Below are 25,418 nucleotides of genomic sequence, written 5' to 3' on the forward strand. Positions count from 1 at the left end.
GGCAGCATAACAATAACATGAACTCTAGATCTCTTAGAGAGAGTTGGAAGCCTCCTTTTAAAGCAATCTGGAAATGAACAAACGATCAAGATTAAGAGGCAAAAGCATTAGCAACAGTGGAAATGAAGTCTTGGTTGATCCATGTGCTCATTTTTTAGTGGTTTAGATTAAGAGGCAAAATAATGAGTGGTCAGGATAAAGAGACAAAAGCCTTCTTAAAAAGTCATAAGATTCCAGCTCATTGGGAATGTGCACTCTCAAAGGGGGATTTTGATTTTTTTTATTTTTTTTATTTTTCTTTTTCAATGTGCACATAGAACAAAAGGGACTTTGATTTAATTAAAAAGGAGCATGTCCTAATTAAATACACTTAGGATAAGGTGGTCAAACTTTAGAATAAAATTAAATAAATGATTATGTAAGGATTTTCTCAAGGATCATTGATCTATTAATTATGCAAAATTGATAAGAACATAATGTTGTCTAGCATACAGATTAAAATATTCAGAAAGGGGTATTATATCTTCGTGGCTTAGGTCATCCTGCCCTTTGTGATACATGGTCTTGTAGTGCTTAGTTGGCACGCAATATAAGTTGTCTACTTGATGATTGGCCTCTCATGAAAAGCTTTGAAGGAGGTGTATTTTCTTTGGTTGTGTTGCTAGCTTTTAGTTAACCCTACTATGTCTTGGAGGGTGGTGGTTGCTATGTCCCAAAGACTTTCCAACCTCTTCTTTGAGGGTGTGGGTTTGGTGTTTCTTGCATCCTTGGAGATGTTGATGTGTTGCCAAATGAAGTTTGGTGTTTCTTATGCAATTGGACACGTTGATGTGCTGCCAAAGGGGCTTGTTGATTCTTGTGTCTATTATATGATTCTTTGTGGATTTACTTTGGCTTTTATCAAGGTCTGTTGGATTTTTTTGTTTATAGAAAGATTGCTTGTGCGGTGACCAAAGGTGTGTTGGGCTCTACTTTGAATTGATAAAAAGGTGATGCTCCAACTTATTCAAGGTCTTGGGGATGTTTACAAGCCTCTCCTTGCCCTGAGCCTAAAGATGATGGTTACCTAAGTTTCTTGGGTTGAGTTTCTTTACTCCTTGAACATGGTGTGTGATGGATGATGTTAATATTGAGTTTATTTTCCTTTGTTTGTTCACTTTTTTTTGGACTATCCATCTTAGCCAACATGGACAATGGTCTTGTTTCTTATGTTGGCCAATCAAATGCTAATAATTTCCAAGGGCTCATTCTAGTCTTTAGTTGTTTTTGGTGGAGGTTTGTAGCTAACTTTGGGGCTATGTTGGAACCTATTGTGGTGGGGCATTTTTTGTTGGCCATGGTAAGGGCTAGGCACACACAATGTGTTTGCTTCTCTTTCGTGGCTTGGAAGAATCTCGTATGGAGGTGTGGACTTACTTTGCAAAGAAGGCTTGTAACTTTGGGCAGTCTTCTCCTTTCTTGCTTGGACATGGGATGGATTTATGGTTGGCTCTCTAGATTGATAATGTCTTCCTTTTTTGCTCTTAGCAAGGTGGGCACCTTGTCTTTTGTTGCAGATGGCGATTTTGCAAATAGGGGTGGTGTTTTGATTGGAGGAAAATTGTTTTCTACTACAGGATGATTTCTGATATAATTTTGCTACCCTTTATGAAGGTTTGGGGAGCCTTTCATAATCCCTCGATTATCTTGTCCACTTATCTAGGTGTTGGTTGTCTCCTATTAATGGCATATTTTGGCCACTATTGTACGCAGCCAGTCATGGCCCTTTATTCGACGAATAATATTTTATGGAAAGTGGATAATCTTCTAATAGTGTGCCCCTTGTGGTCTTGACTTGTAACAACCAAGACCCTTTATAATATGTTATTGATCTCTCCACAACCTTAGCGATGTATTCATGTAAAGGTCAAACCCCTCATTTTGGCTACTAATTAATATCAAAAACATTGTTAAAGATGTACTCACATACCCCATTTTAAAAGTTTTGCTTTCAAAAATCAATATTTTATGTTTTCCCTCTTCCCAGCGTTTTTATGTCCCAATTGATAAATCCTCTCGAATTACACAACTGAAAATTCTTTGTATGTGGGGGACATGTGTCCCAACTTTCTATTTTAGAAATTCGTCTTGAACCCAAACTATATCCTACACCAACCAAATCCTTTATTCCTTGTTTGATATCTTCTCCCTGTAAGGAAATCATAGACAAGCCCTTGCAAACCACCAAGATCTCCATATTGCAAGTTTATGATTCCTCTTCGCTTACTTTCTGAAAATAGCTACAATAGATACATACCCTAGATTACCAATAGGAATGTTCTTCAGCCTCCCAGACAATCTATCCATTAAAATATCATGTGTTTTAAGTATCCATTCCAAGCCCCTCAACCCCCAAATGCATGGGAGGAGGAAGAACACAAGAAGAGTTACCTCTGGCAGTGTTCAAACCAGGAGAGTTGAAGAAATAACCAAACAGAGGGCCACGGAACTAGGAAAAGCAGGGAACAGAATAATCATGTCAAGCCCTTAAAAGAAAAGCATTTTTCTAATAGAACCTAGAGGACAGTCTCTTAACAGCCACCTCATTGCAACTATACTCCCTCACATCATCAACTGCTCTACACTCAAACCACCAAACACATTGTTCAGCAAATTTAAGGTAACCAACCACCCCTAACAAAGCCCTCATGCCAGCTGCATTGGCACACTCCCTAGGTGCAAAACCAGTGGCATGACCAGAAAGCAACAAATGCAAATCTGAGACAACCTCTCCCCAGAATGCCACTAACATGATTCCACCAGAGGGCAAGGCCAAGTAAGAGATGCCAGTCACCTTCAAAGGACTCTGCTAGGGCTGGCTCATGGCCAGAGCTTGCAGACTGAAAGGTATCCAAACAAATGACAACTAAGCAGACATTATCACGTCAAACATTCATCTCCACTCATTTGAAGAATTAGCATGGATCTCCACATTTTCCTCACCTTCCTCACAATTGCCCTCACTTTCAGCTTATTCAAAACCACAATTCCTTCACCCTTTGCCGTACCTCTTTAAATTTTCTTTTGGGTTTTCTATTATAATACGTTAACAAATTCGATCCGCATGCAAACCTACAAGCAGTTATATACAATTGTTTACCTAAGATTATCAATAAATAAAATAATTATTCCAATTTCCAATCATCTATAATCAAAAGGGTTTATTTTACACCGATCAAAAAAAAGGGTTTATTTTACAGTACATTTGCTAATGCATAGGTACATTTGCTAATTTGATATTTGCAATGTTCAACCACTGACGTGAGAATCTTGCTTGAAATGTCAAAATGTGTAAGCAAATAAACTAAATATTAGCCATGTCTGTCCCTTGGCGCTCATCTTTTCTTAGAAAATGATTGCCACATGTCTTTAGAAGGAAAGACTTACATAAACATATCAAAGATAAATATCATTTTTCCTGTTCTTGTAAGAAATAAATTCACTACAATTAAAGATTGGATATCATCCGATTCAGAAACATCCTTCCTCTTATTCTGTCTAATTTTGTTTCCCTTTTTACACATGAATATAAATATTGAAAGAGACTGAAGATTAGATCCAAAGAAAATGAATCTAAAATCTATCAAAATGACTCCATAAAGCAGAAAATTACTCAGAACAATAATCCAAGTCAATTCAGTCTGCTGTTGACTGACCAATTTTTCAAAACTAATCCAGTTTGACAGTCGAATACAGAAGAGTATCGCGAGTAAGAGGCATATTGAAGAGATAGTAAGCCTGTTACACAAAACAGCAAAAACTTTAACATTATACAAAACAGTATATTTCTTCGGATTGGTTGTATTCTATGAAACACACCTAAAAGCAGAAATTGAAATCTACAGCCTTCTCAAGGAATAATTTGTAGTTCTATGGTAAATACATTAAATATATTAAAAGTTGTTGCCAACATGTGTGATAAGGAAAACATATAGCCTGCCATAGCGATGAACAAGAACTCACCCCAACAAGTGCCGCTACAAGTAGAATAAATGCCATAGACCAAGCAACAGCTCTTCTTATAAGTAAGGCTTGAATGACTGCGAAATTTGGTGCCCCGGATTTGGAAGAGTCCAATTCATTCAACGAGCGGGAATTCCTTGAAGTCAACTTGATATCAAGCATCTCTTGAAAAGAAGGAACCACATTATTGTTGATTGCAACGATACCAACAATTTGGCCTGCCATATTATTTAAATTTCACAATTAACCTTTTATACAATAAATGGAATGCTAATGCATTGATCATAGGTAGCAAAACATCCAATGACCAGCAGTACACATAGGCCAAGGTTCAAAACATACTGACCACCATATGATAATTGCAATGAATTGAAAAGTTTCACTGCAACATTTAGGAAGAGTTCCAGCCCTTCACAAGGGATGTTACTGTGACTATAATGTTCTTGCAAAGCCTGCATTGGAATTCATTTAAACCAGGTCTATTCAAAATCGATTAGAATGAAATTTTCAGATATTTCATCAATCCCTATGAATTGATTATTACTTAAATAGAAATCACCTGTTTCGGCAACATTTAAAATTCCTTGGTGACATTCGACGTTCATTTGTTATCACTATATTCAAGATTAGCATTATGAAAATGGAAAGGTGGTCACCTATGTGGCTCTTATCCAAAGTTGCAAACTGAGATATTGTGTATTTATCTGTAGCTTTTTAGGTGACATGTTCTAGTGACAATACAAATGATAAATGATTCAATACCTCAACACCTGCAAAAGAGCCCAGTAAGAGTTCTGCTGTATCTGGAGAGCTCTCCACAATATTCTCATGCATTGTGGCTATCCTTCTGATGTTCTGGTATAGAGAAACAAGTTCTTTTGCAAATACTTGATCTGTTCCCTGCCAAACAAATTTCAAAAATAAAATTGATCACATGAAATATTGCAAAGCAGATAATGGAAATCTTTTTGTCTTAGGGTGGAGTTTTTTTTTCTAGATTTGCAATTTCAATTCTCTTAACCACTACAATAGACTAGAGGTGAAATTTTACCACACCTTTAAAAGGTTGAATGTCAGAATAGACTCCTTAGATAAAGGAATACTCAGATTTCCCTGCAATGGTTTCTGCCCTCCAGAGTAGAATCCTCCAAGCCAAAGTGCCTGGATAACATATTATTATTATATGAACCAAGAGCTGATGTACATTTGCACCATAAAAGCGCTAAGTTGAAAGCAGATATATCTGAAGCCTTGCTCAAAAAACTTACAAGATCCGAAAGTTCTTTTTCAATAGAATGCAGATCATTTCCATCATCTGCAGCTCCCTTCAAAGAAAAAAGCATAACCTCGTCCTCTACAATAAGCAATCAACAGAGATAAAAGATCAGGCAGTGAGCACAAATTTCATAATCCAGAAATGTTTCAAAGGAAAAAAATGTTGAATTTGGCTCTCTTTCAAGTATGTGTCAATTACAAACCAGGAAAGTCAAAAGCAGTGTCACTAGATTCAGAAATTAGGTGTCTGTAGCTGTATGATTCTAATCCAAATTTTGGAAAGTCTAATCTGCTCAATGTTTCTGCATCATCAAAACAATAATGTTATATTCAAGATTGCAAAAACTTTTGTTGGCCAAGCAGCACTCAAAATATTCAGTCAGTTTGCAACCTTGACTGATTCCTCTAGCTTCCAACAGAAGAACAGCACGTGGGTGTTTGAATGGATTAGGTGCAAGAAGTGCATCTAGCTGAAGATATATCAGGTCCATCCATCAGAAAAAGAAAAAGGAAACAAGACTGTAAATCTAATGGCAAGAAACCTGTGCAAAAAACAATTTGGAAGTTTTGATATGACCTTAAAAGAAGACAGAGAGAGTGAAGCAGAAGGTGCAAAACCAAGCAGCACTGACATAGTGTCTGCAATATCTGATCGAGTCATATAAACTTCCTGCAAAATGTCCATCAAGATAAACAGTTATGAATACCCAAATGTCAAATGGAAAACATTAAGGCAAATCTATATAGGCAAGAAACAGAGCATTTGTGGAGAAGATAACTGGAAAATGTTAATACAAGATTATAATGATAACAATTTTCCATCATCAAGTTATACTCACTTATAAAGTTATAATCATTCTTAACATTAAAATTTATCACATTCACAACTATCAAGAGTTCAGAAATTGAACAAAGCTCCAAGCAAGAAGAGATTGGAAATGGCAAAGCTAAATCAGAAGGTTTTTCACATGATGATACTGAGTGGGGTTAAGGAAGAATATGGGATCATTGAAGCAACGAATCCAGAACTCTAGGAAGGCAACCCAGCTGAATACAATATACTATATAACGATAGATAAAAAGAAAGAGCCTTTCTGTACATGAAATTTATCCTGATTTGAATATCAGGAAGATTGAACTTTTAGTAGAAAAGTTTCCTGCACTTGAATTTGTGTAAGTACTTTTTGCCAGAGGAATCAGAACTTTGTTAAATGTCTCAAAGTCTCACATTTCCCTTTCAAATTCATGTTATTGATCTTCAAATTTCAGCCAGTTTAGAAGGGCAGAGGAAAAGGAGTCGGGCTATTTATGGGACTGCCTCAATCCACTATTTGCTATTGGCTGTGAGTTACTGTTATCTTATTTGGGATGTTTGTGGTATGTGCAAGGTTTTGCTGCTACCATAAGCCCTAGAAGAATGCCCATTTCCTTGGTGGTGTGTCCAGCACAAAATGGGAGATTGAATTGCCACAATTATGTTTGGGACAAAGAAGCAAGAGAGATCAGGTCTAAAAGAAGGATTAGAGGGGAGATAACAAGAATGGAGGCTTTGGCAAAATAGATTTGGGAAAGGAATGCTCTAGAAAGGATTAAAAAATTAAGTAGGAGATCCAGTGATGAAGGAATAGATGTAGATAACAAAGGAAGCTTCAAAATGAAGGACCTTTATATTTCATTCATGAATGAAAGTAGTTTGATGATTGAAAAGGGCAAAACCTAGCAACAGTTCCTAAGGAGAAAAAGTTTGCATGGTAATGGTGTGCAGGGTGAATCAAATGTGCACGAATAAGCCTCTAGATGACCCAATAGGCTATTGACATTTTGGAGCTAATTTACTATTGGAGGGTGGCATATCCCCAAATTCAGACAAATATGATTAGAATAAATTTTAATTAAAGATTGAAATTTATTTAATACCCAATAATTAGCTGATAGGCTATTATATGCGGTACACTTTGATCGGTTTTAAGATGTCTTACCCAGAAAAGAATACCGCCAATTACAAGTTTTCTGGAAAGTTGTGGCATATCAGACAGCTGTTGAGGGAAGTTCGACAACATCAATTGACACTGAAGTCTGGTCGAGCAGAAGCAAATAGTAACCCTGATGATCTCAGAAAGCTGAAACAGTGATTTGATGTGTGGAAAAAAGATTAAATATTTCGATTACGTGCGACGAAGGGAATTTTACACAAGATTGGAAGTTCAAATTTGTGGCACCAGAAAATCAGAAAAGGTATTGCCAACCTAGAACATGAGTTCATGCGACAGAATTATAGTTTTGCAAATATATGTGGCGTTGATACGTATTATATAGCAGGTTTGTTATATAGTTTTAAAGAAAGTCGACTGGAATATTACTCTCTGTGATGAGTGTGAAAGGCAGTCTAGCGATGGGCTATTTAATAAGGTGCTTAATGCAACTCTTTCACTACCTTTCTACATAAATGTATGGTAGCAATTGACACCTAATATATTAGCAAAATATTCTGGAATTGGTTGGACCTCCGTGAGTTGTATAGTGCACAATTTGCACAAGATTAGAAGGTGGCCAGCTTTAATAAAAAAATCCACAACGTAAATACACGAGCTGCAATTAATGGTGCATTAAATACGTGAAATAAATGCGCCCAGTCAAGCCACAACATTCTGTAAGATTATGTTTCCTGGAAGCAAAACAAAAGTGCTAAAGTAGCGCAGTGATGTATTAGGGCTGGTTTAGATTTTTGCTCTAAAATTTAAAAATCTGTAATGGTTGTACAGGGAAACGGATCTTTTGGATAAGATTATAGAATTTATGATTTACGCATACACTATGAAGTCATCAATTTTTACATTTTATTCCATTTATGACTATTAATGTTCTGCAGGTGCGGTGTAAAATGTTGTCCACATGTGATTATTACAAAGGCCAGAATAATTAAGTTTAGAATCACAAATGGGCAGCAACTACTGACGATGCAGTCTACGGTGAAGGTTACTGCACAGTTACAGACTTTGCCGTCACTGCAAACATTCTATTTGCTTCTCTCTATTTGGAATTTAAACTTGAGAACACTTGTTCCCAGGAGAGTCCGATTATCAGTCTTTGATAGCTTGATTTTATACCCAACTTATACAAAACAGCTGGCTGCTTATCCAGAAGCGCAGAGACCCATTGTGGTGTAGAGATGCAGCAGATGGCGAGGGCAACCATGGCAGCTGCAGCAACACAATTGCCTGATAAATTTGGAGTTGGGTCTTCGAACAAAGAATAAATATCGTGATAGCAAGTTATTTGCTATAATTAAACCTCAGTCTAATGCTCTGTATTTTTCTTGTTCGAATGCAAATTTTACTTGCTAAAACCTATTTTTTAATAAACCATTCTACTATTACAATACTACGTATAACTATTAAGTATAAATTCATATTAAACTATAAATTTATTTCAAAATATTCAAATTAAATATTAAAAACATTATAAACAATTTACGAGAATCCACAGCTAAAAACAAACTTTTCAATAAAAAGGTAAAAATATATCAGAAGCAACTTCATGAACTTAAGACATGCAACATAATTTTAAATGGACAGTCAAAGATAACAATCTTAGTTCATAAGGGGAAGCAATAACTCTAATTATAAGTTTTTGCTCAAACTTTGTTGAGGATTATTCTTGTGGTTGAAGCATTGACACACACACATAAAACCTGTGTAGTTTTCTAAGATACAGTTATATAAAAAATATACTCCAAGGGACACATTGGACTAATAGCAAATACATTAAGTTGAAAATTGAATTTGAATTCACTAAAATAATTATTATGTATTTCTATAAGCTAATAACATAAACCTCAAAATTATTTTTATTACATGATAATTTTATATCACTAAAAAATTTAAGAATTTTATTATTACTTCGAATATTGTTTTAACTATCGATAGTTATTAATAAAATATGTACATATGTTGATATTTACACAAAATTTAATATTAAAAAGAAAAAAAATTACCAAAGCAACCAAAAATTTACACACTACTATGAAAGGTTGAATAGTTCTATTGATTGCGAATCGTATATATCTCTATCGGCCTAACTATTGCATTTTTTTGGTGCAAATGCTAGTAGGTATTCAGTGGACAATAATATTAATCATGGAGACCCAATCTTGTGTGTATGTGCGTGTATACACATGCCACGGAGGTCTTACTCCATGCAATTGTTAAATCAGCAGAAACAGACAGAGATCAAAATTCTCTGAGTAAATGTCAGATATCGTAATTAGGAGCATTGTTCAAATGAGGCTATCATTTGGAGGCGGTCGAAAACTAGCAGAACTGAGTAATAACAATCCATCGAAAAATGATGTGCCAATATAGTAATGATAATAAGATAACGATTAATGAAGGGTTATAAAATTCTATAGCAATGACTCAGCAAAGGAAGTGCTCAGTCATCACAATAGTCAACAGTGGCATGAGGTGGCACATCTAATACCGTCTTTGAAGATGTAAGTCTTTACAAAATAATTCATATTACGGCTCGCAAGAGTAACTAAGCAGGAAATGATAATCTGAAGGAAGCTATATCCTCAGCAATGGTTACTTATCCTCCATCAGTACTTGGCCATTATATTCATTACATGTGATTGATCACTAATATTGTTATTGCATAATCATGGCAGTTCATGATAGCTGATCTAATCACATCTTATTTACCATTAATCATGGTGGTAAGAATTACATAGTTGGCAGTGGTTCATCATGCCCCTTGAGCAATTACAAATAACCAAAGCCGATGGGGCATGAGAAGTGTGTATGAGAATTGATTTTATAAATTGTTCCCTTGAGGACTTTGCTCGCTGAGCATACTGGTTGCTATCACAACCTCTTATATTTGAAGTGCAAGTATTATACAGCGGATCAGAAGCAGCTCATAACAACAGACCACACAATCACATAAAGAATATCAGAGATAGCATCCTGCCCATTTATCTCCCTGTCATAATACCATACAATTCATTGTATCAGAGATGGCTTGCAGGATAGGTGCATATTCTACATTGTTACATCAGACAACCATATATTCATATTGAGATTCGAACTGCTATTGCGGTCATAGCCTTGTAAGATTCTTTGTATTCCATTGTGGCATATATATATATATATTTCCATCTCCATTCATTACCATTTACTCGTTATACAGTTACTACACCATACTAAATTAACTGCATATATTACCGCATTTGTATACAAATTCATTAGTTCCTATTATTCATTTTAGCATTTGGAATCAAAAGTCAAATACATTTTCATTGTATGTAATTTCCTTTATATATGGCCTCATGATAAATACATCTCCCTAGAACAGATCAGCAATTTGATAGGCATACTTATATGCCTTGTATTTGACTATTGTAGTTAATTAACAATTAACTATTAGTTAATGGACAAGGATGCTGATTTGTAGAGGAGTAAGTTGTTTCATGGAGGGCCAACCTAGAAGGAGTTGTGTCTTATGAAAAGACAAGACCCTTGGTTAATATATAAGTAGGAGCAAGATTGTGGATAGAGAACACACAATACAATCTTAAGTCTGCTCTTCCAGCAATCTACTCCTTGGCAATATAGTACAGAAATAAAATATAATTTCCAGAATTTATTGCAGACTTCCAGAACAATAACATTCAGTCCAGAATTCTAGTAGATCGATTTGCAGCAAGGTATTAATTCTCCATCAGTATTATATCTTCAGAATTTGCAAAAAACTTGGTATCAGAGCCAAGTTATCGAACCTAGGCTCTGCAAATTGACAATCAGATTTGAAAATATCTAAGCAACATCCTTCTACCTTCAATGGCCAATGCAATCAGACCTGAAGGCTGGTTTGATGGAAAAGAACACTTCGTTGCATGGAAATTCAGAATTATGATCACTCTTGAAGACAATAATGTCATACAATTTATTGATAAGGAATCCAAGCAACTTGATGTTGATCTTCATAAAACTAACTGGATTAAAGGAAACAAGAAAGCCATGAAAATCAAATTAGTAGTTTAAAATGAAATAATACCTATGTTAATGAAACATCAGACAGCATTTAATATGATGAGTGCATTATTAAATGCATATGAGGTTAACAATGCAACTAGAACCCTTGCACTAAAAAGGCAACTAAATCATATAAAAATAAGGGAGGGAGAATCTACGAATTCATACTTCCTAAGGGTGGCTAGTCTAAGAGATGAACTTGCAAGTATAGGGACCATAATTGAAGACAAAGAGCTGTCACTTATGGCTATAGATGGGTTACCGGATTCATGGGAAACATTCTCACAAGGAGTAAGTGCTAGAGACATACTTCCAGACTTCAACAGACTAAAGGGAGACTTCCTTTAAGAAGAATCTACGCAACTTAAGAAATGACTGAAATCAAAAACTAGAGATGAAGAACTTCATGTTCTCAATACAATTCCTACAAAGGAAAGAAGAAACACTTTAAGAAGAAGGCCCCTCAAGGCAATAACAAATTCAAAAGGGACATATCCGAAGTCAAATGCTTCAAATGTGAGAAACTTGGACATTATAAGTCGGACTTCCCTGAGAATACGAAACAGCAAGTAAATTTCACAGAGGTAACTAAGACAAAAGAAGACTATGATCCTGAAAATTATGTATTGTATTCAACATTATCAAATGATGTATCTAGCAAACTCAATTCTTGGCTAATTGATAGTGGATCATCCAGACGCATTATGGGGTATAAAGAAGTATTGGATTCAATGACGGAGGAAACTGATGAAGAAGTTACCATAGGTGACGGTTCTACACATCCAATCAAAGGAGTTGGAAGCAGCACCTTAAAACTAAAATTAGGCATCTCCGTACACCTCAAAAGAGTACTATATGTACCTGGAATCAAGAGGAACCTAATTTTTGTCACAGCACTTGAGGATGATGGATATAAGATAGCATTTATGGATGGAAAGATAATGACCTGGCCTAAAAACTCTTCTATTAAGAAATCAAAATTGATTGGTCAAAGGAAGGGATACTTGTATGAACTATGTTAGGAACCTATTCAAGCCTTAGTTCATGAAGCTGCAGATATAAACGAAGTATGGCATAAAAGATTAGGGCACCTAAACTTCAAAGCCTTATCAACTATGGAGAAGATGGTTATTGGTTTACATAAGTTGAACAAAGATCATTCAAGCATATGCAAAGGATGTGCACTAAGTAAGAACACCAAAAGTCCATTTCAAAATAGCACTCGAAAAACTAACAATGTTTTAGAATTAGTCCACTCAGATTTATGTGGACCTATGCCTATTCCTTCTCTCAGAAGATTTTTGTACTATGTACTCTTTATGGATGACTTCTCTAGGAAGACATGGATTTACTTTTTCAAATGTAAAGAATCAAAAGAAATCCTTAAAAGATTTAAAGAATTCAAATCCTTGACTAAAAATCTATCAAGACACAAATTTAAAACTCTTAGGACTAATAACGGAGGGGAATATACTTCAGATTTGTTTAAGGATTTTTGTAAAGAAGTAGGGATTGAGAGGAAGTATATTGTTCCTTACACTCCTCAGCAAAATGGGGTAGCAAAAAGAAAGAATATGACAATTGTGGAAGCTACAAGAGCTATGCTACTTGACTAAAATTTAGGATCCTATCTTTGGGCAGAAGCCACATGTACTATTGTCTATATTCAATTCCCACCTTGGAGATAAAACTCCCGAGGAAGTCTTCTCTAATTCTAAACCAAATATCAGTCATCTTAGAATATTTGGGTGTCCTATTTACTTTCATATTCCTAAAGAGAAAAGAACTAAACTTGAACCTTCAGGCAAAGGAGGTATTTTTGTTGGATACAGTGAAACATCTAAAGCATATAGAGTTTACATAATTGGTCTAGAAAACATTGAACTTAGTAGGGATGTAATATTTGTTGGAAGATTTAGCATTCAAAAGAGCCCTAAGTTATGAAGAAAATCATGAACCTAAGTTTCAAAGGGAGAACATTGAAGAAATTAAAGGTGAAATTCAAAATCTTAATCTTGAGGAAACTCAAAATCCTAACAAAAGACTACTTTGGGCTATTAACACTGTAGAGGAAGCACAGGACTTCTCTGCACAAGAAGGAACCTTCAGAGAAAGCAAAAAACTCAAAAGATTCTCTAGCTATGTTGCAAACATGAGTGATTTATCTAAATCAGAACCAACCAATGTTTCAGATGCTATTAAACATATAGCTTGGAAGGATGCTATAACAAAAGAATACCAATCCATTATTAAGAATGATGTTTGGGAAATTGTTCCAAGGCCTAAGGGAAAATCTGTTGTTTCTTCTAAGTGGATATTTATAATCAAGCATGTTGTTGACAGTAGCATTGAAAAATATGAGGGAATTCGTAGCTCGAGGATTCTCTCAAAATGAGGGAATTGATTATGAAGAAACCTTTGCTCCAGTTGCTAGATACACCTCTGTAAGAACAATCCTAGCTATTGCAACATCGAAGGGATGGAAAGTACATCAGATGGATGTGAAAACAGCATTTCTGAATGGAAAGATTACTAAAGAGGTATATTTGGAACAACCTGAAGGATTTGAAACTCATAACCCTAAAGTCTTTGTTTGCAGGCTCAATAAAGCTCTCCAAGAGCATGTTATGAAAGAATCAATAAGTATCTCACCAGTTTATGATTCTCCAAGAATGAAGTTGATCCAAATCTCTATTATAAAAAGGATAAAGATGATACGATAATTTCAATACTATATGTTGATGTTTTACTAATAACAAGTGATGATCATCTTATAGATCAATGCAAGAAAGATCTAATCAGAGAATTTGATATGAAAGATTTAGAATGCCTTCATTACTTCCTAGGATTGGAAGTATGGCAAAACTCTGACAGTGTCATACTTAATCAAGGAAAGTATACTTTAAACATCTTGAAGAGATTTGGAATATGAAACTGCAAACCTATGTATTCTACTCTTTATAGATAGGTGATTGGGTCTCTCCTATACTTGGTAAATATAAGACCTAATATTTGCCATGCAATTAATGCCTTAAGTCAATTTATGTGTGAACCAAAGGAGATTCACCTAGTTGCAGTCAAAACACATTATCAAATACTTACAATGCACTCTTAACCTTGGACTCAAGTATGAGAAAATTGACTTGGACATGCATGGATTCACAAACTCAGATTGGGCTAGAAGTGTTACTAATAGGAAAAGCACTTCAGGATGCTATTTCAATTTATCCTCGGCGATGATATCATGGATATGAAGAAAGCAAGCATCAGCAGCACAGAGTTTCACAGAAGCTAAATACATTGCAGCTGCAATGACTTCTCGGGAAGCAGTTTGGCTATGAAAGTTACTTGTGGGATTATTTGGTCAACCCATGAATCCCACTATTATTCATTGTGATAATCAAAGTTGCATCAAGCTTTCTGTGAATCCAATTTTTCATGATAGATCCAAGCACATTGAAATTCCTTATCATTATGTAAGAGATATGGTAGACAGGAATACTGTCAAGTTAAGATACATTTGTACTGCAGAGACAGCAAATATTCTTACCAAACCTCTCTCTCGAGTGAAGATAGATCACTTCAGAAAAGGACTTTGTATGGTTGAATTATAACTCATTTGTATTCTTTGATTATTAATAAAATAATTTTGAGTTAAATTATCATTGTTAGGCTATTGACTGTTATGGGCTTTACCGTGTGCTTATTATCTAAAGAGGTGATGATCTATATGATAATGAATAGATAGTATATGAGATGACGATCTCTGAGATAATGTTCTAAAACAATAGGAAACTACTGGCAGATCTTAATTCGAGATCATATTGTGATATAGGTTTGTCAATGCCTATGAGTCACAATTTGGATAAAGGAGGAATTTAATCATTCTCTGGATTTTATCCTATGTATTGCATCACATGTAATACTGTTATCAAAGTATTAGTGATAATTCATATTACAGGTTTAGTGATATGACAAAGTATCATGTATACCATGATACTACATGCTTGGAAGAATCAGATAGATATAGAGTACAAATCTATGCTTAACAATGTTGCTAGATATGTTTCTCATTTATATTATCAAGTTAAGAGGGAGTGTTAAATCCTGATAACTTGATCATATTAATGTTCTAATTTTTCAAATTAGACAGATCAAAAATGCATGTAATTTCCTTTATATATGGCCTCATGATAAATACATCTCCTTTATAAAGTATTCATCTAAGAAGCAAATTAGTCATCACTTCAAATTAAGAAGGGAAAATGGAAAGCATGATTGTAAATTCAAATTGGCATCAAGAAGTTCACAACCAATAGAAACTTTGAAGGTTGTCACGTCAAAGAAGGAAGGAGTGAAGGACTTGGAAAAGACAAATCATCAAACACAAAAAAATGATGATAATTAGAACATGATCACTATACACTTCAAGGAGTCAAATACTTGAAGAAATCATTTTTGACACCTCTATGGAAGTGGTAGAATCTTCATGTATGCCTTTAATCACAAGTAAATCAAACACACAGATTTATGAAGACATCACAAGGATCACACATGGGAGATGACCAAATAAAGGTTCAAACAAATCCAGCTTATGGGATTGTTGTCTTACTCCATGCGATTATTCAATCGGCAGAAACAGACATTCTCTAAGTGAATGTCATATATCGTAAATAGGAGCATTATTCGAATGAGGCTGCCATTTGGAGGCGATCAACACCAGCTTCACAGAGTAACAACAATCCATCCAAAATTATGTGCCAATATGGTAATGATTCGAAGATAACGATTAATGAAGAGTGATATGATTTGATAGCAATGACTCGATGAAGGAAGTGATGAGTCCTCACAGTAGTTGACAATGGCATAAGGTGGCACATCTAATACCGTCTCTGAAGATCTAAGTCTTTACAAACTAATTCATTTTATGACTCACAAGAGTAATTATGGAGGAAAAGATAATCTGAAGGAAGCCATATTCTCAGCGATGTTTAATTATCCTTGATTGGTACTTGGCTGTTATATTCATTACATGTGATTAATCACTAATCGTATTGTTATTGCATAAACATGACAGTTCATGATAGCCAATCTAATCACATATTTTTTACCATTAATTATGGTGGTAAGAGTTAACAAAGGTGGCAGCCATTCATCGTGCCCCTTCAACAATTGCACATAACCAAAGCCAATCGGGTATGACAAGTGTGTATGAGAATTGATTTTATAAATTGTTCCCCTGTGGACTTCGCTTGCTGAGCATACCAGTTGCTACTGCAACCTCTTATATTTGAATTAAAAGTATTATACAGCAGATCAGAGATGGCACATTAAGCAGAGCATTATTTTATTTCCATATCAGAGACAGCTCATAACAGCAGACCACATAATCATATAAAGAATATAAGAGACAGCATCCTGCCCACTGATCTCCCTATCATAACAGCATATAATGTATTGTCCATCATAGATGGCTTGCAGGATATGTGCATATTCTACATTGTTATATAAGTGACAAACATATTGTTAGTAAACAGTTTTTCTCATATGGGCTCATATGCAAAACAGAGAAAAAGTGTATACCAACAAATGAATTCCTTTAAAAGGACTAAGGAATTCTCTGCTTGAAGTTTCCTCAATGAAAACAGGCGCAGCTACCTTTATTGCAAATAAAGAATTTTTGATCTAAAAGCTCAACAAAAAGACCTTTTCAGAATACAATCTGCTGAAACTGTTGAATGAACTTATTTTATCTCATCAATACAAAACAAACTTTTATGCTGAAAAACCACTCGATTTTAATTATCAAGATTATCCACATAACTGAAAATTAAACAATTGAGCAGGCAAACTTAATAAAGGTAACTTCTCAAAGCATCCCAAGTTCCGAATTGAAAATCTCAAAACCAGTAACAAACACAGCTAAGAGCTTTTGCATAAATAGTATCTTTAGAAATACTGATTTAAATAGGCAGACAATAGTATCTACTTACAAAGCCATTAACCAAAAATCAAACTGCAGAGTTTTCTTCGTATTTGCAGAGTTCTGAAATGCTACTTCTAAACTTGGAATTAAACTACAAACAAAATTAGTTTTGTCTATCGATCTGCTGGAGAATTCTAACCCTTATACCATACTAGTTATTACATATTTATAGGCATGGGGCTGCACAACTACCAAAATTACTCCGCCAGGAGTAAATAGTCTCTTGGTTAACATAATTGTTAACCAAAATGCAAGAAAAACAAAATGACAAAAGAAAGACCAACTAAGCGACTAAGTGTAACTGCTCCTTCCCATCAGGTAGCGCCGTCTCCACTGGCCATGCTCCTTGCTGCTTTCCACGTTTCATAGGCAGTTGAAAAGGCTGAAATGACGGACTGATGTGACAGGCCGATATAGGCAAACCGTTGTTTCCAAATCTCCTTTTCTTTCTTCAATTCAGCTACCTTTTCTTCATGCATTTCTAAGTGCTTTAGATTGATGATTAACATGGCTTCAGTATGTGCTACATTAGAAAAATCTTGCTTAGTTGGTGCCTTCTTGTCCTGTAGTTCTTGGAACTTTCTTTGAATATCCTTGATTACCTCTTCAGATTGGGAAACGGAGTCGTCTTCCTTACCTGTGAATTTCTTGACAAACCACTTAAGGTCACCTTGGATAATCTGATGTATGACCTTAAGTGCTTGCAGTGTTTCCTTAATCTCAGTCACCCCTTGTGTCAACGCTTCATTTCGCCATTTGATGCAGTCTTTAATAACATACAAGGCCTTTTCATCCAAACCAGCCACAGGGCATTCAACTTGGAATTTCTACAATCCAAATTCTTGGACGTCTTCTAGCCACATTACCACCTTTGCCCAGTTATTTCTCTCCTTCTCATAGCCTTCATTGCTTGTTTTCACCTTCTTAGTAATGGCTGATATCTCCTTCGAAGCTTTATCCAAGTGACCTATGTGTTTTACAGTGTCATCCAGGACGCATTGTACCCATTCCCCTGCTGTTTTCACCACGGCTTTACATTTGTGCAGGTTCTCCAGTGATTGTTGGTTAGTTGCAGAGGACACATCAACAATCATTGACATCTTGATGATCGGTTTTGCTTCAGGATGAAGGATAGCATTGATATATTGTGCCATGTTTTTGATAGTTTCCTTCATCCCCTGTTTGTCCTATCCATCTTTCCATACTCTATACGCAATCTTTTTATTGGAGACTTCGAAGAATTCCATATCAACCTCACGGTTCCCTTTTCCCAGATCAACTTTAGTTATCTAGTAATCTTGAGGAGCCAGGGACTCGCGTGAGCTTCCATCTAGTGGTGTAGCTATCTCTGTTGACCAACGTCCAAAATTTTTATCAAAATTAATCCTTGCTTCAGTTCTCACCTTCTTTACTTTAGGCGTCTTTCCCAGGCACTTACTGACTAAATCATCGATCTGCATGGACAGAGGAACCATGCTCCTCTTCTTTTCTATTGAAGTCTCTAACCATTTAGGCGTGACCTAGTCCTTATCTGTAGCAGGGGAGAATTTGGCTAAGGCAAGACTACTATCTTGGCCCTTGGTATTCACTAGCAAGCTCTGAGGTTCCGGTACACTTCTTCTGCTACCTCGAGATCAACTGTTATGGCACCCTTGCTTTTGGAGGCTGATGCTTTTCTCGTGCTTGAACGAGTCACCTGCTTTGCCTTAAGAGTACCCTCTTGAACTTGAAGTTGAAGTGGCTCTGGGACTACTTCAACTTCAACTTCAACCGGACCTGCAACAAGATTATCAATATCTTGATTAGTGATCTCTTTTTTCCTTTTGGGAGTCTTTTTACCTTTGCTTTTTGAAAACTTCCCAAAAAGATTAGGAGTGGCAACAGTTTTTGATTTTATCCATTTAGCAATTCTGGCTAGCACATCTTTAGTACGGGAGTAAACATCATTTTCTTCCCTTCTTCCCCAGTCAATTTCAGGAATGGGCATGCACTCGATCTGATCCATGTAGAATGGGTCAAGCACCTCTTCAGAATCCTCCTCTTTCAGCCCACATGTATCTAGTTCCACGTTAAACATAATGATTTGTTTAACGGTTAGGCGTGACCACAGTCTCTTTCTGACTTCAAATTCATTAAGGCAGTTCGCCCAATAATCTTCTAATTGTGGGGTGTGAACAAAGGATGCTGCATTTTTAACATTATTTCTGACAAAACCTGTATAATCAAAATCTTCCCGAGAAGAGAAGGGTTTAAGGCACAAACGAACCAATGATTCCTGTGCTAACATAGCTTCCTTTAGATTGGGGCATCTATAATGTCCAATTTCAATAGGGAAAAATACTAAAGAAGACCTCTTTGAAACTTGAAAAGACTCTACTACAAAGACAAATTGCCTACATACTTCAGATAAAACCATAGAGTCTAAATAGTAACGAGGTAATTTCAATGGCTCACCAGAAAAGCCACCTATCCTGATATATGTGAATCTAGGAAATTGAATATAAAAGCAGCCGTAGATTTGCACAACTTGCATGGCTTCTTCAGACAACCTATCATTCTCATGACCTTGAAGTTCGAAGACCAGCCTTCCTACAAAGACATCATTTACCTTTCTAAACTTTTTACACAAAGCAATCTCCTGAAGATCAATGTAATATTGATAAATGGGCATTTCATTGACCCAAGGCGTATGTGGGAGGTTTTCCCATTCCTTAGAAGCTGCTAGGATATAAATCAGATAGGAAGACAAGAAAAATGGACCAAAGTTGTTGATAGCTATCAAACCTTTATGCAAATTTTCAGCAATCAAGTCGGCCCAGTCAATGAACTTACTTCCTTCAACAATCTTTTGGATGAAGAAATACATCCAAGACTCCCAATGAAATGCATGTTCATTACCCTTAATCCTATTCAGCAGTAGTACAATGTCTGCAATTTCCTTTATAAAATGCTCAATAGTTAAAGGCTTGGGCAATTTGGAACCTCTTTCTGCAATTTTCAAAAGCCAGGACTGAGCTACCTTGTTATCATAACTGCTTTTTCCTTCAGCATACAGGCACTCTGCTTCTTCGAACGTCCATGGCTCATAGGGCTTTTTGTGGGGAATCCTAAAGGCTGAATAGACACTGGTTCTGCTGATTTTAACTATTACCTCCCCTGAAACTTTCTTAATGCACCTGGTGATAGGGTTGTAATGGCTTGCGCATTCGATAACAAGTTCTGGGCATGTGATTGCAGCGGGAAAGGCGACAGCTTCCAATAACCCACTATTAGCTAACTTTTGATAAATGGGGCCTGACTGGGTGTTTTTGGTTCTCTCGATAACATCAGACAAATTCTTATTTACCAGAAATGTATCACAAATTTCAGGCAAAGAACTGAGCAAAAATGGCTTTTCAAGCTTGGGCATTTTAGGACGAAATAACGTCATGATTGTTATGAAAGACAGATTTTAAAAGATACACCCTGAATTATCCCAAAGCAAAGCAAACACAAATGAAAATGCAGAGGGTTATGGCAACAAACTTACAGTTTGATAGAGCTACAGCCTGCGATTCGTTCTCCCTAACCAACAGCGCTGGAACTTCTTTGCAAATGGCGAAATGATTGGGAAAAAAGGTAAAATGAATGCATTTAAGGGATGATTTACAAGGAAATCGCAGGATAGATTTGGCAAGTTAATGCAATAGTTACTTATTCGTGCGACATGCATTGGAAAAGACCCCCATGAGTGATTTGCTTTAAATGCCCATCAAATCCGCATGCTTACTGACATTCCGTGTCATTATGAAATGACAAATTTAGCCTTTCCCCAACTCTCGCCGTATCCGAAAACATACCACCTTAAAATCCCTTGTTTATAATCTTGCATGCCTTGGGAAACGTTTTACTGGGACCCACCTTGCTTTTAGCTTGAAGATTTGAAAATCTACATGAAAAAAGCGTCAATATGTAAAATCGACATCGAAGTTGAAGTTGAAGTTTTGTTTGATTGAGCTTCAACTTCAACTTCGTCTTCACTACGACTGACTCGGGGAACAAAAAAGGCACATGGAAGACTGACGCAAGCTAGAACTTGAAGTTGAAGTAAACCGAAACTTCAAGTTCAACTTCAAAGTTAAGAAAAGACTCAAAACTAAACCATGGCTGAGGCATGGGAAAAATATAAGTGGTAACACATATATTCGTATTGAGATTCAAACAGCTATTGCAGTCATAGCCTTGTAAGATTTTTTGCATTCCATTGTGGCATTGGAATTACATTTTATATATTTCCATCTTCATTCATTATCATTGCATTACTCATTATACACTTACTACACCATTAAACATTAACTGAATAGCGTGCCACATTTGCATACAACTTCATAAGTTCCTATTATTCATTTTAGCATTTGGAATTGCCAGTCATATATTTTCACTGTTCTTGCATTCACATCACATTACATTAGTACACATTTGTAGAAGGAAATTGTTAATTCCCATAGTATCCTAGGAAACATAAAAGGGGGACATTACAGGGGGCTTTAAGAATGGCTTTAGGGTCATATCTTAACATGTGTCAAAGACAGCACTGTTTTACACGTGTCTTTTTGGATATTTTATCTATAACTTATGAGATCATTTAAGGGATTAAACAAGGCTTGATTGGGAGTACAAAACATATCAATCATAATTTAGGCCAAGGAAATGCAAAAATGAATCCAAAAACATATTCTACGGAGATGAACACCAAAATGTGTGGAGAAACACAAGCCTAAGGCAAAGACTATTTCCAACCGTAAATTTAACTAAAGATCCCTAATATAATTGATAAACCTTTTCTATCCATTTCAATTCAGCAAAGAAATTGAGCACTCTAGATGACAAACATATCAAAAATATTAAAATTTACATCTCATCCTACTTGCTCTAATTCCTCAAATTGATTCCCTGCTACCCCTCACTGTTTTTAGTCCACATACAATTCAAAGTGTTGTACCATCTAGAGTTTCCACCTTTTTCTTGTATGCATACTACAAACTTGAACAAACACACTTGCCCACTTGCTTGCCCAAAATCCACTACAAACTACAATTCAAAGGAGTGAAACCACCACCATCAAATTCTAGAAGGAATCTCCAACATGAAGCTTGGTCCTGTAGATTTGAAAGATATTTAAAGATGACTTCAAATAAGACACAGAAATAATAATTCTACAAAGTTGTATGGTAAAGGACTTGTATAGCTTGCAAATTTTCTTTCTTCCATCTAAAGCCCATACCTTGTACTTTGTACCAAAAACTTCAACCCAAATTCCAACAACATTAAATTTTAATTGCTGAGGTGGTGGCTATATTGGGGTCTAGCTTTTTGATTAATTTTGTGGGCTTCTGTTGTGTGTCATCATGTTGCAAACCTGACTAAAGAAATACAATAAATTTCTAGCTAAATTATTTTTATAAACATATCTGCATTTTCTTTATTCCATTACCAAGTGGATTAAATTGCACATCTACAGGATTACATCCTTGGTCGTGTATCATGTTGCTAACCTGGTTTAAAAAAAGGAATTTCTAGCTAAATAGTTTTTAAAAACATCTCTACGATATTTCAATCCATTACCAGGTGGATTGAATAGCTAATCTAGATAATTAAATCCTTGGTACCAATGACTGAATAGCTCATCAAATATTTGGTGGGCTTAAAAGTACATCAAGCTCAATTTAGATAGAAATAAAGTTTAGACCCAACCAGAGAATTAAAAAATTTGCAGTCTGGGATTGACTTTGTCTTGCATATTGAACCCAAATTGCAAATCAAGTTCCAAACTTGGGCCAATATCGATTGATTTCACCATAGTTTAAATCCAAAATTGAGGTTTGAAATCCAAGTTGACTTCAGCTTAAGACTCTGACAAACTTGACCTAAGTTGGACACTTGACTTCACGGAATTCAACAACTCAACTAGTGCTGTGGGCCTTTTGAACCTAACCATAGGTATAACTATGTTGAAATTTGTTATTGAATCTACTCCACCATCAAAGCACTTGGAAACAAAAATTGGCAAAAAGAGGTGAGATGTACTAGCAAATGTGATTCTCTATCTTATTTGAGTTACCTGGAGCTTGATATTTGCTCCTTTCTAAACACTTGTGATGTTGGAGTTGGGAAAACTGATGCTGCATAGATGATGCAAGGAAGCAACACTTGGTACCTAAATGGGCATTTGGCAAAATCTAACAACCGATGACATCCATGAATAATCAAACTTTAATTCAATGCAAACTAAATACATAGAAAGAAGAGCTCTAAGGAGTATATCAGATCAAAAGGAGATCATTAATCTTGGAACTTCCACTAGTAGTCCAAGACCCAACTTAACATTAAATTATTAACAGAAAAAATTTGAACTAAGTTGTTAGCCAACTTATCTTTGGGGTGTTGTGACCTTTTCAAACTATCACCCCATGCAAATGCAGACACCCTTTTTTCAAATTGGCAGTCAGTAATTGTTTATTTTAGTCCTGGCATCACAACATTTTCCAACTCTGAAAGGTTGATAAGGTGAAAATTTTGGGCAAGTTTGAGAAGCAAGTCAGTTTTACTTGAAAGGCAGGGTCTTCGTTGGAAGTCATTCTCCACAGTTGAAATTTGATCTCAAATGGAGAAGGAAAACTTGGGCAAACATGAGGAGTTGGATTGGGTGTGATGAAAATTTCTGATTTGAACATGTTCAGCTCCGACCACTCAGTAGAATTTTAGAGACGAGCTCAATGTTGGAGCCCAAGCAAAGTCCAATTTCCAAGCTCCTAGGGGCTCAAAACATCAAAAGGCCAAGGCCACCCTGATTTCCACCCTCTTGTTGGGTCTCCAAACTTTCCAATCCTTGACATGATGTTTCCAAAATGGCAAAATAAGGCAATTGCTTGACTAAAACACTTTAAGGGTGATGATCTGCTTTCTGCTGGAAAAGATTGTCAAGTGCTTAAATCTCTTAATTTAACTGCCCCACTTTTGACAACAAGCAAAATCTCAGTGAACGTGACAAGATTCCAAAACAACCATGAAAACAAAGTGCAGTTTTAACAGAGAACATTAGTGTTATCCCAATTTTCCAGGACAGGTAAGGCAAAGGATGGAGGGACGAGTTTTTGGAATGGCAATTTTTTTTGCCAATTTTGGGGATGGCTAGGGGACAGCTAAATAACAATAGGGGAAATTAAAATATATAGAGAAATTTAAAATATTCATAAGAAAACATGGATAAAGCACGCATTTATACATAATAGAACCTTAAGATATAAGAATTAGCAGAATTCACATGCCAAATTTGTGTTACTTTGAAAGTCAAAGTCGAATTTGTTCTAGAAGTCAAAGTCAAAGTCCCTCAAGCGTCCCCAAGTCCCCGGGGCGGGGATGGGTAGGGGGACAGCTGAAAAAATACTGGGGACGGCTGAAAAAATACTGTAAAAATATTTTTCATGACCTTGCAATATTTTGAGAGGCCAAACTTGGGAGGAGCCCAAGCAAGGTTGGACTTCCAACCTCCTTGGGGCTCCAAGTCGGGGCTACAAGTCCCAAACAAGGCCTGATTTCCAAACTGCTTTAGGCTCCAAGCCCAAAAACCTATCAAATTCCACCCAACCTTCAGATGAAATCAGAACGATGTATGACGATATTTGACATTGTCATGGTAAAAAACATGATAAGGGTTTATTGTCAAGCAAGTATAAACTCAGAATTTCAAACATTTGGGAAATTCTCTGATCCAATATCAAGCATTACAGACACCATGCAAGTTTCAATCAAGTGACGAATCCCAACGCTTGGCAAATTTTAGAAGTTGATCTTGGGTTAGAGCCCAAAAGCATGCACATTTCCACTCAAATCTTGGCATGGATCCCAAGCAAGATTGGATTTCCAAACTTCATGGTGCCTGTTTTCTGCCCAATTTATTCGACTCGATTATAAAAACATTCAAAAATTCAATTGTTATTAAATCAAAATGATAAATCTCCAAATCTTTTCCGCCAAAGAGGAGTTAAGTGAATTGCAAATTAACTACACCAAGATAAGGTCGGCCCTTATTCGTTCCCCAATAGTCATGACATTTGAGTTAGACAATTACATAAAAGAGGTTG

General features: G+C 36.0%; 1 protein-coding gene across 1 annotated transcript in view; it reads right to left on the reverse strand.

Moving 5' to 3' along the window:
- Positions 1–3,313: 3,313 nt before the first annotated feature.
- PMP (putative type 1 membrane protein) overlaps positions 3,314–25,418 on the reverse strand; it is a 43,594-nt gene continuing 21,489 nt past the window's right edge. Inside the window, exons 3-11 of the mRNA XM_089797939.1 lie at positions 5,855–5,947; positions 5,669–5,747; positions 5,481–5,579; positions 5,271–5,356; positions 5,059–5,163; positions 4,765–4,902; positions 4,349–4,454; positions 4,003–4,220; positions 3,314–3,777 (exon numbers count right to left, since the gene is read on the reverse strand). Of these exons, the coding sequence (XP_089654065.1) occupies positions 3,709–3,777; positions 4,003–4,220; positions 4,349–4,454; positions 4,765–4,902; positions 5,059–5,163; positions 5,271–5,356; positions 5,481–5,579; positions 5,669–5,747; positions 5,855–5,947 (993 nt within the window). The 3' untranslated portion in view covers positions 3,314–3,708. The remainder of the gene's footprint in view (positions 3,778–4,002; positions 4,221–4,348; positions 4,455–4,764; positions 4,903–5,058; positions 5,164–5,270; positions 5,357–5,480; positions 5,580–5,668; positions 5,748–5,854; positions 5,948–25,418) is intronic.

The sequence above is a fragment of the Cupressus sempervirens genome, chromosome 8 (assembly GCF_028749045.1).
Source record: "Cupressus sempervirens isolate cs-2001-9-10 chromosome 8, ASM2874904v1, whole genome shotgun sequence".
Taxonomy (NCBI): domain Eukaryota; kingdom Viridiplantae; phylum Streptophyta; class Pinopsida; order Cupressales; family Cupressaceae; genus Cupressus; species Cupressus sempervirens.